This window comes from Lygodium microphyllum, chromosome 12, assembly GCF_053477565.2.
Source record: "Lygodium microphyllum isolate KBCC chromosome 12, Lygodium_microphyllum_v1.1.10, whole genome shotgun sequence".
Lineage (NCBI taxonomy): Eukaryota > Viridiplantae > Streptophyta > Polypodiopsida > Schizaeales > Lygodiaceae > Lygodium > Lygodium microphyllum.
The window spans coordinates 57,922,894-57,940,610 of NC_141146.1; the positions used below are offsets into that span (position 1 = coordinate 57,922,894).

The window sequence follows — 17,717 nt, forward strand, 5'->3', positions numbered from 1 at the left end:
GATACTTAAAAGGTACACAAGACAAGTGTATATGCTATGGAAAGGGTACACTAGAGTTGCGGGGATTCTGTGATTTGGACATGGTAGGAGATACTGACACTAGAAAATCTACCAGTGGTATTGTCTTTACTTTGGCTGGTCGGGCTATTTCTTGGTGTTAAAGGTTGCAAAAAATTATAGCACTGAGTACTATAGAGGTTGAATATATGTCAGCCACAGTAGCTTCTAGGGAAGCTATTTGGTTTGGCCGTTTGGTCAAGCATTTTGGTCTTCCTTTACATATTCCAATGCTTGGTTGTGATAGCCAGAGTGCAGTATGTCTGGCTAATAATGCCATGTTTCATGCATGTACCAAACACATATATATTCTGTATCACTTCATTCGGCAGGTCTTGGATGATGGTCTTGTCACACTAACTAAGGTCAAAACCCAAGATAACCTTGCAAATGTTCTCACTAAAAGTCTTGCAAGGGCTCAGCATGAGCATTGCATTCGATTAGTGGGAGTTGGCTAGCTTAAAGGTACTACTTCAAGCCTTTAAGTGGAAGGTTGTTGGGTGTAAAGTCCCTTAGGGTATAAATTCCCACTAATCTCTGTGTGTATAAACTTACGGGTGTGAACACACCCTTATTTGTATCCTAACATATAAATACATTTTTATTCTTTGTGTAACGTAACACTTATTGGTACACTCATCTTGGGATTCTCTCACTCACTCACTCAGCTCAACTCTTGCTCCATTCCTATCTTCCACTCCATTGCACTCTGATACAACAATGTTAAGTCTGCGTTCTTGAATGATGGAGGAGGAGATCTGTGTCGAGCAGCCGCTTGGCTTTTCTTCCTAAGGTGGTAAGGTATACAGGTTGCTTGAAACAAGATCCTCGTGCTTGGAATGAGAAGATACTCATTCCTTTGATATAGGTTAGGGTATTGGAGATCTATATTGGATCCAAATTTCTACTTGACAGGTGACCGTGCCCAGATGCTCAGTAGATTAAGGAAGCACTCGATGAGAAGTTTAAGGTGATGGATTTGGAGATTTTTCATTTCTTCTTAGGTCATGAGATATAGCAAACTAAGAGGGGATCCTTCTCTTCTAGCAATGGTAGTGTAGGAGATCTTTGTTGGCCCATTTCTACTCTCATGGATCTGAATAGGAAGGGTATAGCTCAAACAGACTCATTGGTGCGGATGCTTCCTTCTAGAGACAATTGGTTGGGTCATTGGTTTGGCTTTTGAATATTCGGATTGATATATGCTTTTCACTTGGTTTGCTTGCAAGATTTATGAGTGAACCCAAGAAGGATCATTCATAGGCTGCATTGAGGATATTGCAGTTCGTGAGGGGATTCCTGACCTTGGCCTATTTTATCCAACAAGTGCAGATGGTTTGGCTTTGGTGTTACGAGGCTAGATGGTGGGCTGGAGATATTGACCATTGGAGGTCAATGTCATATTATTCCTTTAGTTTGGGTACATGTACTATCTCGTGGAGTAGCAAGAAGCAACCCACAATTGCCGTATCATCTACAGAGGTTGAGTATCGAGCAGCTTGTACTACCACTTGTGAGACTGTTCGGCTTTGGAGGTTGTACAATCCTTAAGAGTGCTCCAATAAAGGCCTCTCCACTTTCATTGGCCTATCTTCCATTGGATCCAATTTTCATGTAAAGAGGGGGTCTTACTTCTTGATTGGCATTCTTTATTGATGGGCTTCATCGGTAGTGGTACTCTTCTTGTCACTCTTGGATCCATTCCATCTCCTTTGGCGTTTAGCCACATCCACGATTTGAGAGGGGGTGTTAGTAGGCGTGTCTCATGTTTGGTCATCTCCTGCACGTGAACCTATATCTGAGTCAGAGGAGGTCATTAGGAGCTTTGACATTTGTGTTTGTTCATCAGCTCATTTGTCCTAGGCACTTTAGATGGATGTTCACTCTTGCATTTCACTCCACGCAGCCTGTTCCCTTCATTTCTGGGTAGAGATTTATTGACAGAGGCTGGATGGATTTTGTAGCGCACATGGGCATCATTAATGTGTTTAATCCATAGTCGCATGGAACGGGAAATGGGAACGGGAACAGAGAGGGCCATGAATTGCCATTCCATGTGACTATATAGTCACATGCAATAGGCATGAAATGTGACTCTGATTTAATCTAGTATTTTAGGCATAATCTGCTGGTCCAACCTGCATGAAATGCAGGCTGATCAGTTTCAGCATTTTCTTCTGTTTACAGCTGCCTGCCCCTTCACTGTCAGTTATTGTCATTCCGCTTTTCAGTCTCACCCTCCTCCTCCTCATCTTCATCCCTTGCCTCCATTTGGCACCCTCATTGATGCTCCGAGCTGTGTGTAGGGGCTGGCTGACTGACGCCAACCTTGTATCATTTAGATTTCTGTGGGTTTTGTTCCTTCATATCACTGTGTGCCTCTTGTCTCCTTCTTCTCTATTCACTCCATGTTCAATGTCCCTCCATTGCGAACTCTCACAGATGCAGTAAACTGGAGCTGAGGGTGATATCACATAGTAGCTGAGGGCTGGTCAGAGTTGTAAATGGTTGAAAATCTGATGATGAAGTTGCGGAATCAGTAAAATGCAGAAAATGCGAGAAAACAGGTTGTCAGTGCTGGAAATCAGGTTGCAAGTGTGGAGTGGATGGTGTTGAAGATGAAGTCATGGCAGCTGCAGCAGGGCTGGAGAACCTTGGACTGGAGCAGATAATGTTGAGGATGCTGGCAGCAGTCGAACGTAGCTGAGGAATGCCGTGTGACAGCTGGTGGTAGGGTGTGCACGAACAGGCTGACAGCAGCCAAGTGCTGATGTAGATTGCTGGCAGCAAATGGTGTGGATGAGGGTAGATGATGATGGTGACAACTGTGGGTGCAAGAGGGCAAAGGGATAAATAGGGATGATGAGTGATGTGTACATTGAGTCCCTTACATAAAACCACTTGGAGCCGAAGGAAGTGTAGGGTGTCAATCAACTGTCCAGATAGTCATACAAAATGGCTAAAATGCCTTTTCGGGCTGTTTTAATAAGTCTTCAAAGTGCTAAAAATTCATATTGAGGCATCAAGGCCTTGCATGTCACATTTCCTTTATCTGAATGCCCAGGTCTCCTCTCTCAAAAAGCAGGCATTATAGCACCATAGAGGTTGGAGTTGAGGTACTGCTTTTCTGTCATACTTAATTGTTTCAGCGTGCCCAGGTCTCCTTTCTCTTGATGCAGGCATCATAGCAACATAGAACCTCTGTACTATCATTTAAATTAGACATTTAAACTTTGCACTATGTGCACGCCATCTTAAATGTCTCCTATACACTAAATCAGTTTACTGTATATCAGTTTTGTTAAGGCAATTTAGTTTATATCTCTATATTACAGCACCTTAAAAGAGCATTTTTGTGCAGGTATGGGAATCTAAACGGGCTTGTGCAGCTGTGTATCCTAGTGTAGAGCAAGAGGGCCTTATTTGGTTTTGGCCAGACACAAAGCTAGAGCTCAAGGATATAATCAAAATAACAAAGCCTCCATCAATCCCAGCACTTGCCGACCCAACATTCAAGGATGAGCTTGGTTCACGAGACTTGCCTTACAGGTTGGCTTATTCTTTCCAACTTGTGTTGTTTACCCCCTAATGTGTGTCCATGTGCTCAAATTTGGAATCATGTTTCCTCTAATGGACAGTTATGAACAATTGATCGAAAACCTGATGGATCCATCTCATGTTCCATTTGCACATCATGGACTTCAGGTATTTATATAGGTCAATTGCAGGTTCATGTTACTAGAGACTTGTAACTTGCTTGAATGGCATTGCTTGCTTGTGCAGTTACGCTCTATGAGACACTCCATATTTATTTCTTATCTTGGGAACAGAACTGCTGGTTTGTTTTGAGTCATGGAAGTGGTATCTTCAAATTTTTTAAATCCTGGCTTTATCCTCATGTTTCTAATCTTTCCATTATATAAAGTTTTGTAATCATCAACTCTCCTGCTCACAGTGACATTTACGAGTTCCTAAAACTTCAAGCAACATTTTTGCAAGAAAAAAAGAAACTTGCTGCAAAACAACAGCTGTACACCTCTGAAATCAGGCAATGCGTGGTGGAGACTCTGAATGGACTATAATCATGTGTGACTGGCGGCTAAGTAATACTTGATAAATCAGGATGAGATCTAAAAATTAACAATCATTGGCAATCTCTTGTGGGAAGTGGACAACCTAAAACGTAGCAGTTGAGGATATCAAAGAAAAAGTATGGAATTGGAAGCTTACAAATTGCTAGACATAATATTAAGAATATACAATCGGGTATGCAGTGTGAATTGAAAAGAACCCTGAGGCTTGGAAAGAGGAAAGATTCCCTTCACTGTCAGCCATCTGCACCATCTGATATAAAATGCTGTTACAACTGTCTTGTTGCTCTTTTGCTTGGGCAATGTTGGTAAGTAATGGGGGATGTATCACTGCTGCTTTTGCTTCAAAGTTTCAGTTCAAGCTTTCTTTGATGGTTCATGAGGATTAATTGCCTATTTGAACTGGTTTTTGTTGTTAAAGGTCAGAGCTCATTTTTTGAAACACACTCGGTCAACATTGTGCTTAGATGGCACACCCACATGTGAAGGTGGCTGTAAGCCTAGATTTTTATAGGAATTATCTGGAATCCGACAGCAGCAATTTTGGTATTCTCTAGAGCAAAAGAAGAAGAGGAGAAGAAGGAAGCATAAGTCTGCTGGTCAATGGGCCTGAAATTTTGGTGGCTCTGTTCTATATGACACCACTTCTCATCAGATTTCTATGTTTGACTGTCTGCTGCTCAAAAGTGACCTCCATCACCTAACACACTTGCACCCACACAGTCAATCCATCCTGCATCTATCAAGCATCTTGTTAGTCTAGCATTGCCATTTCCATTTCTACGAGGAACAGCTGCTTAGTCAGTCTATTTGACTGTGTAAATGCTCGACATGAATTTCTCCCATCGGTTGTGCACACCTTAAAGCCCTTTGTAACAAATCTGGTTCTGATACCATGAGACAAAGTGTCAATGCACCACTTGAGTTGGACACATTACCTGTCCATAGCCATCGACTAATGGCTCCCCTCTGCTAGACTACCACCACCAATAAGACCACAATGTTCCATACCTTTCTATACCTTTGGGTCTCACGCCCTTGGTATGACCTTATGCTAGGCTAGCCCTATGCGCTGCCTGTGAGCTCTTTTGCTGAAGAGGGTCTCCTCAACGATGAGGTTTGGGCCTGCTTTTGTAAGTGAGTGGTCACATTAGCTGCCTTACACTAGGTGCTTGGCCAAACGTTTAACTCCCAATCCAACTCGACCACTATGTTGGACCTGCCCGAGATGTCCAAACAAGTAGCATTAACCACCTCTCTAGATGAAAGCCCAAAGAAACAGATGATTTTAACATGCCAATGGGAATGGAGGGGCCCGAATAGGGTAACACAAATGGTATCTACTTTTGTATGGATGAGACAAATCACTAGCCCATTTGGAAGATGATAGTGAGGAGTGTGAGAGTGCACAACAGAAGAGGGAACATGAACAAGGAGAGAGAAGGGAAGAGAAAGACTGCTAAGAAAGAAGAGAATGGAAGAACAAAATCTGTATTGAACTCCAAAAGAATGCTGAATACAAAGAGGACTGATCAGTCCCTATGCATAGCCCAAGGCATCCAGGAGGGCACCGGATCAGGCTGATGATAGAAGGCAGCACCGAAAGACGCAGGAGAGTCCTTGATGTTGGAGTGTGCTGAAACCTGCAGAACATAATATGTGAATGATGACCAGCCATTCTGGAATGGCTATAAATAGTCAAGAATACTGAAACTGGCTGACTACTGGCAAATGGTGCACTAAATACTGGCCAACCAGCATAAACAGTAATAAAATAATAATAAAATGCTGTCGCCTCAGGGACCGCGGGAAATCGAAGCTAACCCCTAGATAGGGGTTGGTGTCAGGGTCCCTAGAATTGCCACAAGTGACAAACAGGATGGATCTCGGGGAAACCACTGCTAATCCCTAAGGAGTGGATTGACGCCAGGAGGTCCCAAGGTGCATCATAGCACTCGCCCTAGGCGATTGGGTTGCGATAGGGGGCGACCCAAACGGCCTATGCACAAGTCCATTTCGGGGGTAAATGAAGATTCATACGTAAATGGACTCAAGCACACATGGTCCCGTGGAGCTGTGAGGCACAAGTGCAGGCAAGAACTTGACCTCATCCCTTCTGCGGCTTCATAGAGGCGCTGCTCGCTCGCTGCCTGGACTCGAACTCTGCTTGTGTGTTTGTACAGATTTGGATGCACGAGCGGGTGGGTGGTGGTTCTCATAATGAGTTCAAGGTCTCGGGCGTGACTTTGTTGAAACGCAAGACGGAATGGCCTGATCTAGGGTCGAGTTGAGGGTAGTATGCATTCAACACGTCAAGGAACATGAGGTCTCGATTTCAGTTGCGAAGAGGCGCTAGCCCGTAAGAGGTGACGATGCTCGGGGGTGACGGAGGACTGGACATAGCCTACTGACCAGTCCTTAAATTAAAAAGAGAAAACTTGGAGCCGGGTGAGGCAAATGGCATGGGGGGTTGGAAGCCTCATAGAATGGTCTATGTGGGGCGCCTTGGGACGTATGCTCTGATCAGATCTATATCAGAAGGTTAAGGAGTGCGATCGAATCAGGTGCTTGCGAAATCGGTCTGTGCGTTTCGATATCACAGTTGAGTCTCTAAAGCAGCCTTGAGCATTTTGACTTGTATTAAGGAGGAACGTATGTTTTGCCGGTGGCAAGCTCGCCTGTCGATTCCCTTCAGAGAACGCAAGGTTGTGGTCCTGTCATAGATCAGTCAAGGCCTTGTTAAAAGACCCATCTTTGCAAGCTTGAATATCAACTCACTGTGCTCCAAGCGAGGTGAATTGGATATGCTGGCTCGGGAAGAACACTGGCGTGTGATTGGACTGCAAGAGACACGAAATTTTCAAGGCGGATGGCCACTACGGTTACATGGATAGGACTCATTTCAGCGCATGGACTCGAATAATCCCGGCGAGAGAGGATTGGTCACCATAATCTCACGGGGTTACCGAGCATTTGAACTTTGCCAGTCGACTCCCAACTGCCTACTAGTGCAGTTTTTTCCTTGCGGAGCAGGGAAGCAAGGGCCATGGATCCATGGGAATACGTATATTCCTCAAAAACAGTTGTGCGCAACGAGAAGAAAAGTCCTAAAGGACATGTGCTAGAAGAAGAGGACCCTACATTGGAGGCATCCCAATCATAGTCGGGGGTGATTGGAATTGTAAGCAAAGGATACTAAGTTGGTACCTTGAGGCACGCTACCCCGAATTCTCTATATTGTGCACCGTTGGTTCTAAGCTTACATACCATTCCAAGATGGGGCATGGAAAGTCTGATCTTGACTTTTACGCTGGGAACGATGCCGCGATCTCTAGACTCTCAGCAGCCCATGTCTTTAGAGCAACTGACATATCCGACCAGCGGCATGTCACCTGTAAGATGCAGGCGGTGGACGATACACGATGACGGTCCCGAAATCCAATAATCCATGAATGCCCTGCATCGATGCAAGCAAGGTAGACGGAGCGGCGAATGCTTTCCTATCTAGCAATAGATGGGCAGCATTAATCGGCCTCAATGAGGAAGTAGAGGGAGAGGACCCACTCCCAGATCGACTGACGAAGGCCTTCACTGACATAGTAAAGACCATCGTGCAAGGAAATGGAGTCATGTCAGCGAGACCCCCACCACCACCTAGGAACCAATATAGACTCAACCCCAAGGCACACCGTGCTATCAACCTGAAAAGGAAGGCTTCTATTGGAGAATTTCAAGGCTACAGAGGAGTGGTTTTTGTGCTTGGCACGAGTCGGTGGGGTGAAGATGGCCGACAGCTATCGTCACTCTTGTTGACAAACCTGTCCCTTGTGCAGCTCCCATGAAGCAAGAACCTCTTATGGACACATCCTGCTTACCTGTCCCACGTTGACTGATGAACGTAACAGGCACATTTCGGGTATTATAAGCAAAGCTCGTGACCTTTGTCCTGGGGGGGTACCTTAGAGGATGAAGTTGCACTACTCCTTGGTGGGGAGGTTGGGGGGGTGTGTCTACCCAATTGGGTGAGCACTTGTCCGCACTTGAGGAATGTTGTTCCGAGGCACCACCTTGTAGCAGCACTCCTCGGCGAGGCGATGCCGAGGTACTTGGGAGCATTATATGCGTGATCCCTATCCTTAAACGGATAGAGAAATGACGATATCCTCCCTTTGCGAACTTGTGCGTAAGCTCGTACTCGTACCAATGATGGCACCGCCTCGCCCAAGTAAGTGAACACTGTTGGGAGGCAGCGTTGGCTTGGGTGTGACGGGACACCACCTTTGAGCCGACGCCCAACCTTGGGGTATGGCATCCCTTTAAGGGAAGCCACCTGGATTGGTGGTTTTAGCTGGTGAGAGTCCAACCCTACCTAGGCCTCTGAACCGGGGTGCTAGGTGCCTAGCCATGTTCCACCCTCTGAGCAGAATCTTCCAAGGACCTCGGTTCTGAAGGAAGTAGTGAAATCATAAGCTAGTGGTACAGGGTTCCGCCTTTGAGTCTGACTAGGCACTCGGCTCAAAAAACAAAAACAAAAACAGAAAATTGAATATTAGAGCTCCTTATGTCCATGTTTGACTTAGATTGAGGCTCACAAGCAAGAGATGATTGTACAAGTTGTTCAGCTAGAAAATGCATTATTACTTAATTAGCTCTTAGTTATAGCCCCAAAACTATTCACCTAACTTTTCTTAAAAAGAAACACAGTCCTAGAGTGTTTGTGTCCCATAAGCCAAACCCTTATTTGGGAGGACCCATTCATCTATAAATAGACAGGCACTCAATCTCAATCTCATTTTGGTAGATTGTTGGTGCCATAACTTTGCTATCCACACCCCACACAGAGCATATCTTAGTTTGAGTTTTTGTTCATTGCTGTTTGCTCTTGGCACCTGTTGTCCAGCCCTCCACATTAGTTGGCGACTTGATTTAGCATGTTATTGTCCATCATCTATTGTTGCTCTTGTGAGAGTGTGCAACAGAAGAAGCAACTCAAACACAGAGGAAGAGAGAGAGACAATTTGCAAGAAAAGAAGAAAAGAAACCTGCATTGAACAAGGAACAAATGCTGACTGACCTGAAACTGGGGCCAAAAATATGGCCAACCAGCATATAATGTTGGTAAAAATGCCAATAATGCTCAGAAAAATCCCAAAAAGGGTGGACAATGTCTAGTAAGTGAGGAGGCTGAAGAATGCAGAAATTGCTTGGAGAAATGCACATAAAATCCCGATTGGAGGAGAAAATGTATTGAAATGCAATAAGTGAGTGCTCTAGAATGAGCTACCTCCTCTGTCAAAACAAGTGATAGACAAGTCAAAGCTCCTAAAGTCCTCGTTTGACTCAGACTGAGGCTCACAGTCAAGAGATGACAAGGTATGACAAACATGATTGCTAACACTCCCTCTCAGATCTTGGATGTGGCGAAAGGCCAAGGGAGAAACAGATCTTGGGGTGGCATGAGGAATGCCAATGTCGATGAAGTCCGTCGATGAAGACTATCGATGAAGAAGCTCCTCACGATCCTTGAAAACCCCTGTTGAAACACTAGGGCCCAGAAATGTCAGAGTGAAGCAATGCGAAAGCGAATGACCATGACAAAGAGTGAACATAGAGAGAAGAGAAAGAGAGAGAAAGAGACAGTGAAACGCAGAAAATCTGCAGTGAAGAATGCTGTATAAGGATGCAGAATTATACACGGGTGTAGAGAGAATATTTGCTTATGTTTTTGCCTTGAGGACCTGGATCTCCGTCAGCCCCGAGTGCTATCTCTATCACCAGCAGGCTGAAATCTGTCAAATACAAGCTTAAAAGTCTGCTGGAAACTCAGCCTTAAAAAGGATGAAAAGAATGCCCGAGAAAATGCCTGAAATAGCCAAGAGGTCGGCTGCATTTAATGCGGCCGACTGCAGTCGGATTGTCCACTGCTGACTGCAGCCACGTGGCAAAACTGCCATGTGGCACTGCTGATGTGGCAGGGAAATGCTGAAGAGGGGGATCAATTTAGAATGTGGACTGACGTAGCCACTACCTCGGCCCACAAAAACCGAGGTGTCTGTCGGTGCTCTGTCATGGTGCATGCCATCTCGATTACACTTCGGTTCTTCTACTCCAAAATGCCATTCTCTTGAGGAGTATTGGTATTAGCAAACTCCTGGTGAATGCCTCTATCTGCACAAAAATGAGCAAACTCATTAGAAACAAATTCACCACCCTTGTCGGATCGCAAGGTCTTCAATCTCCGGTGTGATTGGTTCTCCTTGAAGAAAAGCCAATCCTTGAAGTGGGAGAAAGCCTTCGACTTTAGTGTTAAGAAGTAGGCCCATGTCATCTTGCTATAGTCATCTACGATCAACATGAAGTACAACCTCCCCTCCAAGGACTCATTCCTCATCGGACCACAAAGATCTGTAGATACAAGCTCCATAGGTGAAGTAGACCACCTTGAAGCTTTGTTGGGAATTTCATCCCTATGCTGCTTCCCACGAATGCAGGAGACACATGGCTGCTGGCTCACCACTATGTCCAGCAAACCTTGAACAAGTGATCCTCGCGACGCCTTCCGAAGATAGCTCATAGTTTAGGTGGCCAAACCGAGCATGCCATAGCTCGGACTGTGTTTGAGAGGTAAGAGCAGAAGAAGACTTTAATTTGTAGATGCCATTCTCCTCTTTCTCGATCCACGATCAAGAACACGAACAACATCACTGTCAAACTCCACGAAGAGGCCAAGAGAACAAATCTTATGTACTGAAAGCAAATGATACCCTAAACCTGGCACTTGCAACACCTATGAAGTGTGGATACCACCACGTCCATGTAGAATCAGCTACATCTCACCTTGTGTAGCAATAGACATAGAAGAGCTGTCTCCTATGAGAATTTGTCCACGTGAGGGTCCAAATGGGCAACATCAACTCTCGAAGGAGTCATGTGCTGTGAGGCACCACTGTCCACGATCCACTCTCGAGCTTGGGGAGCTGTCATCACAACATCAGAAGTCTTCGGTGTAGAGTCCTCAATGACCGCTAAGTGTAGAAAAGCAACTAATGAGGGTGCAGCCACCGCTCCAGAATCCTTCATGTCCTTCTTGTCCTTGTCGGGGCAATCCTTCTTCCAATGGCTGGTCTTACCACAAATATGGCAAGTAGATTCTTTCTTTTTGTCCTTCTTAGATTTGTTGTCCTCCTTCTTCTTTTGGTCCATCCCCTTCTCCTGAGAGGCTTGACCAATCAATGCCTCCAATTTGGAAGCATTCTGTCCCTTCAACTGCTCCTCTTGGTCCAAGACCATAGGAACTAACTCTTCCTACCAAAGAGTCGACTCCCACCATGAAGCAGTAAGAGCGGAATAAAAAGTACCAAATCGTGGCGGCAAATGGGACAATAAAGTGATTGCTATGTCTTCAAAGGAAATGGGCTTCCTCGCATTTTGAACCTACATTTGAAGCTACCGAAGCTTGTTGATGTATTCCCGAAGAGAAGAAGACTTATTCATGGACAGGGTCCGCATTTTCACGTCTAAAGAAACCCTCTTCATAAGAGTCATCCGGTTGTATATTTAGTCAAGCTCCAGCCATATCTTCCAAGCCACCGTCAAGTGCTCGATATGGGCTATCACGGCTATTGTACAAGACAGAAAAAGAAAAGAATGAATCTTGGCATTTAGCTTGTTCCAATGAGATTGGGCTTTGGTCAACTCCGTACGAGCACTTGAAGAGAGTTTGGGCTCATCTCTCATCGAGGGCCGGTTGATCTCCTCCATCACAAGCTTCACTAAATCATAAGACTCCAATATGGCCAACATCATCACATGCCATATGCAGTAATTGTCACTATCGAGCTTTTGATATGATGGAAGAGTTAGTAAGACAGGTACCTTCTGGTCCATGATCGCCTGGAACTCCACGTCAGTCTTTGTAGACATCTTCATCTACAATGCGTGCACAACGCAAAAGAAACCCCCTCTGACTGTGAAAACGCAGCGTGCTAGGGCTCGTCTTCGATTCCCGAACATTCTTCAACTGCCGGAGGCGATGAAAAGGTAAAATCTGCACTTGAAGGCCAAAAACACAGCCTTCTTCCTTCTCTAACAGCAGAAAAACAGCAGCAGCTTCAGCAAATCTTCTCTTTTCTCGCACGCCCACGCTCGCTTCAGCCTTGTTTTGATGCGTAGCCCACCTACTCGCACGTGAATGCTGAAAACGTAGCCTTGTGTCGTGCTGAAAACTCCTCTTCAGATAGGTCCACCCTAGGTCAATCCTTCAATGCTCTGATACCATGTTAGAGTGAAGAAATGCGGAAGCGGATGACCGTACCAAAGAGTGAACAAAGAGAGAAGGGAGAGAGAGAAAAAGAGACAGTGAAACGTAGAAAATCTGCAATGAAGAATGTTGTATAAGGATGTTGAATATCTGCATGTATTTGCCTTGAGGACCTCGATCTCCGTCAGCCCCGAGTGCTGTCTTTGTCACCAGCAGGCTGAAATCTGTGAAATACAAGTGCAGAAGTCTTCTGGAAACTCAGCCTTAAAAAGGCTGAAAGGAATGTTTGAGAAAATGCCCGAAATAGCTAGATCGGCTGCATTTAATGCAGTTGACTGCAGTTGGACTGTCTGACTGCAGCCACATGGCAAAATTGCCACATGGCAGGGAAATGACTCTCAACAAGAAAATCCACAGCCACATCACCGAGATAGTCCCCCTTTGAAAGAGATGGGGGGTATGAGGGAACCACCAGAGGAGAGGGTAGGGGATGGGAAGAAACCTATGGAAAAGATGGTGCACAAGTGGGAACAGGTGTAGCAATAGACAATTGCCTTGGTGGACCTTGCATAAGAGAAGGGGAATAGAGCTTGTAAAGCCCGCTCTCCTGCCAACCTGTCGCAATAACAACCCTTGTAGAAAAATCCTCAATACAAATGGCTTGCTCGGTGAAGACAACTCGGGTACCAAGCCTTGTAAGGCCATGAACTGAGAGGAGTGGAAAGCCTAAATCTGGAATATAAAGGACCTGTGAAAGGGAGCTCGATGTGCGGTCGGGAAATAAAGGCAAAGTGCTTACACCACAAATAGACACCCAAACAATGTCACCAACAGTGACGGAACCCTCAAAAGGGCATAGGTCCTGCAACAAATCACCTCGTGGAGTCATATGACTAGAAGCTCCACTATCAACCAGCCAAGGCCTCTGAGAAGACGAGGCAACCATTGAAGAAGGCTCCTCAACAATATGAAGGAACACTGACTCATGGGTAACCGCTGGAGTAGAGGTAGAAGGCTTGGATGTGTTAGCTCCATCCTTCGCTCTTGGACGAAGGTGAGGATACTTCTTTCAACATTTCTCCTTTGAATGTGTCCTCTTCCCACAATATGGGCATTTAGGCTTCTTCAAGTCGGAGTCAAAACTTGAAGAACTCTCTTGTCTTTTAGCCTTCGACTTCCCTTTCTTCTTTGCCTCCCTCTTTAACATGCAATAAAAACTTTGGTGGAGGTGGATCCATTGGCTACCTCTTTGGTGCACTCATCATGCTTCAGAACAAGCAAGGCAAGCTGCTCCCATAGAAGCTTCTTGTTGGAGCTCATCTGGAGGATTGAGCAACAGTTCGAGTAGTGAGAGTGACAAAGAGAGAGAGAGTGTGTGAAAGTATGATTAGATTTGAGTGTACCAACAATTTGTTGGTACATAGAATAAAATGTATTTATACTTAGAGCACGTAAGGGTGCATTCACATGTACAACTAAATAATGTATGTACTATACATAGAGGGCCTTTATCCCAACAACCTCCCACTTAAAGGTCCAAAGTGAACCTCTAACCAACTTCCACTAGTCGTATGCAATGCTCATGTTGAGCTTTGCTTAGACTTTTAGTGAGAACATCTGCAAGGTTGTCTTGTGTTTTGATCTTGGTCAATGTGATTAGACCATCTTCCAAAATTTGTCTGATAAAGTGATATCGCACATCTATATGCTTTGTGCGTGAATGGTACATGGCATTCTTAGCTAGATCATAGTACTCTTCTTGCTATCACATCCCAACACTGCAATACCAATAGACATGTCGAGATCCTTTGCAAGTTTGCTCAACCATATAGCTTCCCTAGAAGCTTCAGTAGCTGATATGTATTCAGCTTTAGTAGTACTCAGTGCTATGATATTCTACAACTTGGAGCACCAAGGAATGGCCCCATCAGCAACTGTAAAGACATGCCCGCTAGTGGACCTATGAGTGTCCAAGTCACTTGCCATGTCAGCATCACAATAACCCTACAAACTAAGTGTACCTTGCCCATAGCAAATGCACTTTCTTTGTGTACCCTTTAGGTATCAATGAATACACTTGATAGCCTCCCAATGTGTTTTGCTAGGATTTGACATAAACCTGCTAACAACTCCCATTGCATGAACAATGTCTGGATGAGTAGCAACCGTAGCATACATAAGAGGGTCACAAGCTGATGCATAAGGGACTCCCTTCATAGCATTGACTTCCATGTCATCTTTTGGGTTGTTGGCTTTACTAAGCTTAAGATAAGGAGGTAAGGGTATCCCAAAAGGCGTAGCTTCAGCCATGTTAAATTTGTCCAGTACCTTTTCAATGTACTTTTCTTGAGATAAAAACAACAATTTTTGCATTCTATCTTTGCGAATCCTCATACCCAAAATATGTTTTGCATTCCCCTAATCTTTCATGGAGAAGGCTGATTTCAGCTGATCTTTGAGAGCATCCAAGCTAGTCTTTCTTTTCCCAGCTATCAACATATCATCCACATACAAAACAAGTATGATGGGGCTGCAATCTGTATCCTTTTTCATGTACAAGCAATGATCTGCTGTTGGGAATAAAGGCCTTGTGCCTTTAAATGTGCTCGGGTGTGAACACACCCTTAGCACTTGTACTTACACATATATATCTATCTAAAAACCTAAAGGTATACACTTGTCATTGTACCTACAAACGGGCTCACTCTCTACTCTGCTCTTTCTCACTCTCTCTGTCTCTCACTGTGCCAAATGATAGTCTGTCTCGATCTCCGTGCCTAACCGATCCCTACAAATTGGTATCAGAGCTGTGGTTGAGGTATTCATACTTCTTAGAGATCGATCAAGACAGGCAAAGCAGGTCGTGAACTGCAGAAGGCTCCAGCGTGGAGAGTGTGCACTTGGCCCCAACGTGGAGAGTCGGGAGCTGTAGTGTGGCAGCGCTGATGTCAGACATTGCACAGCTCAGCGATGACTGGCGAGTGGGGGGACGACCGGCAGATAGGTCACGGGTAAAAAGGCGGCAGACTGGTCATGTCCGACAGTGTGCAAAAGGCGACGCTGTAGACGAGCTGCCGACGAGAGGTTCAGGCCTGCCGATGAGTCGGCAGCTGACGATTGCAGTGTTGACGAACAAGGAGGCTGCTGCTGCATGACACGACGGTAGGCTTGCACGAAACAGAGATAGGGTGCCGGGCTGCATGGGCGACGAGGGGGCTGCACGGATGATGGGCAGCAAGTCAATGGCCTTTTTTTTTTGATTTACTTCTTATTTTTACTTCTCTTTACCAGGTGTTCGCGTGCACAAGCTCAAAAGGCAAATCTTTGGCTAGAAATTTGGGGCTTTTCCCAGATTTGGGGAATTTGATGTAGGACAAGCACATCTATCTCAGAAATTGCAGGAATTTGTGACATTTTGTCCCCGACATTTGGGGATTTTAATGTACATGTACAAATTGGGCTGAAATTAACCCAATTTCTCGATATTGAGGCACATTGGATCTCGTGCAATTTGGGGCTTTTGCAATTTGGGCAAAATTTGTGCAGCATTTGGGCATTTTATGTACATGCAGGTTGAATTCCACACAATTTGGACATCAACACTTGGTAAAATTTGGGGGTTTTGCTGAAATTGTTCTATTTTGGCAAAATTGGACTGTTCTATGCATGACAGAGAAAATGCAGATGTGTGTTTGATGCTTTGAGCGCAAAATTTTGGGGCTTTTGACCGTTCGTGTCAAATTTTATGCCCGTGGGTACATGTACAACAGAAATTGCAGCTGAAATTTTGGGATTTCTCATGTAATGTGATGCATATGCCGTTGCAACAGCTGTAATCAGTTGGATAATGCTGTATCACATGGTTCGGTGCTTCTGAAAATTTAATTACAGATCTGAAATTTGTACTTCTGCGTGGTCATTTATCGCTGATTGGTACCTGTTTGTACCTTGGTCACTTGGGTGACAGTTTGGGCCTGCATTTGCTGGTTTTTTGGTCACATGTGGGCTGAAAATCATGGCTGGCAGCAAAAAAGTAATCTGATGCACATAAAGAAGCTTGAAGGTGCACATAACTTTGCAATTTGGCAAAAGCAGTGCTACAATATCTTGTTGCAAAAGAAGCAGGCAAAGCAGATCAAAACCAAAGGGGCAAAGCCTACGGACATGGAATAGGACGATTGGGATGAGTTAAATGAGCTTGCGCGCTCAACCATAGAGCTATCAATTTCTGATGCCTTGTTGTTTAACATTGAAGGTTTGGATTCTGCATATGCTATATGGACTAGACTGGAAGAACTGTATGCACAAAAGAGTGCTGCAATCAAAGTCTATTGGCTGAAAAAGCTTATGGATTTGCGTATGAAAGAGGGTACAACAATGTCTACTCACTTGAGTGAGTTTAACTCCATTTTCAGCCAGCTGGTTGCCTTGAAGTTCATGATTGATGAAGAATTTAAGGCTACGTTCTTGCTTTGCACTCTGCTAGAGAGTTAGGATACATTCAGGACTGCTATGAGCAATTCTAATGTGATCCTTTTGTATGCTGATGTAGAGAGTGCTCTACTCATGGAAGAAATGAATCGGCAGAACAATGCATCCAGTAAGTCTTCCAGTGCTTTGCATACTAGGGGCAGATCACAACAAAAGGGCAAATATGCATCCAGTAAGTCTTCCAGTGCTTTGCATACTAGGGGCATATCACAACAAAAGGGCAAATATGATAGCAAGGGACGCAGTAAATCACGTGCCAAAGATGTTGAATGCCATCATTGTGGCAAGAAGGGTCACTTTGAACGTGACTGCTACAAATGGAAGAAAGAGAAAGAAAAAGGCAAGAAGATAGATGATAGCAAGGAAGAGAAGAAGGACAGTTAGCCTAAGAAGAGCAGTGTAAAAATTGAAGAGATAAATGTAGTCACTCATGACAGTGACAGTGGAAGTGACGTACTCTTTTCTCTTCACACTTTGGTGCACATGCTTTACTTGCAGATATAGATGATGACATGCATACCTGGATTCTCGATTCAGGTGCTTTCTTTCATGCCACCCTTCATCGTGAGTGGTTCTCTGCTTATACAGGGGGTTGACATGGTGTTATCCATCTTGGGGACAACTATGCATGTGAGATTGTAGGTATTGGTAGTGTGTAATTACAGTTTCAACATGGCTCTATCTTTACACTTCGGCATGTACGGCATGTATCTCAGCTCAAGAAGAGCTTGATTAGAACATGGCAGCTAGATGATGATGGTTTTCATACCACCTTTGGTGATGGAAAATGGAAGATCTGTAAGGGATCTAGGGTTATT

The 17,717-nt window shown here is 44.7% G+C and overlaps 1 protein-coding gene across 1 annotated transcript in view; it reads left to right on the top strand.

Annotated features, from left to right (window-relative positions):
* LOC148027795 (protochlorophyllide-dependent translocon component 52, chloroplastic-like) overlaps positions 1–17,717 on the top strand; it is a 107,794-nt gene that overhangs the window by 34,449 nt on the left and 55,628 nt on the right. Inside the window, exons 2-3 of the mRNA XM_087689492.1 lie at positions 3,419–3,606; positions 3,696–3,762. Of these exons, the coding sequence (XP_087545618.1) occupies positions 3,419–3,606; positions 3,696–3,762 (255 nt within the window). The remainder of the gene's footprint in view (positions 1–3,418; positions 3,607–3,695; positions 3,763–17,717) is intronic.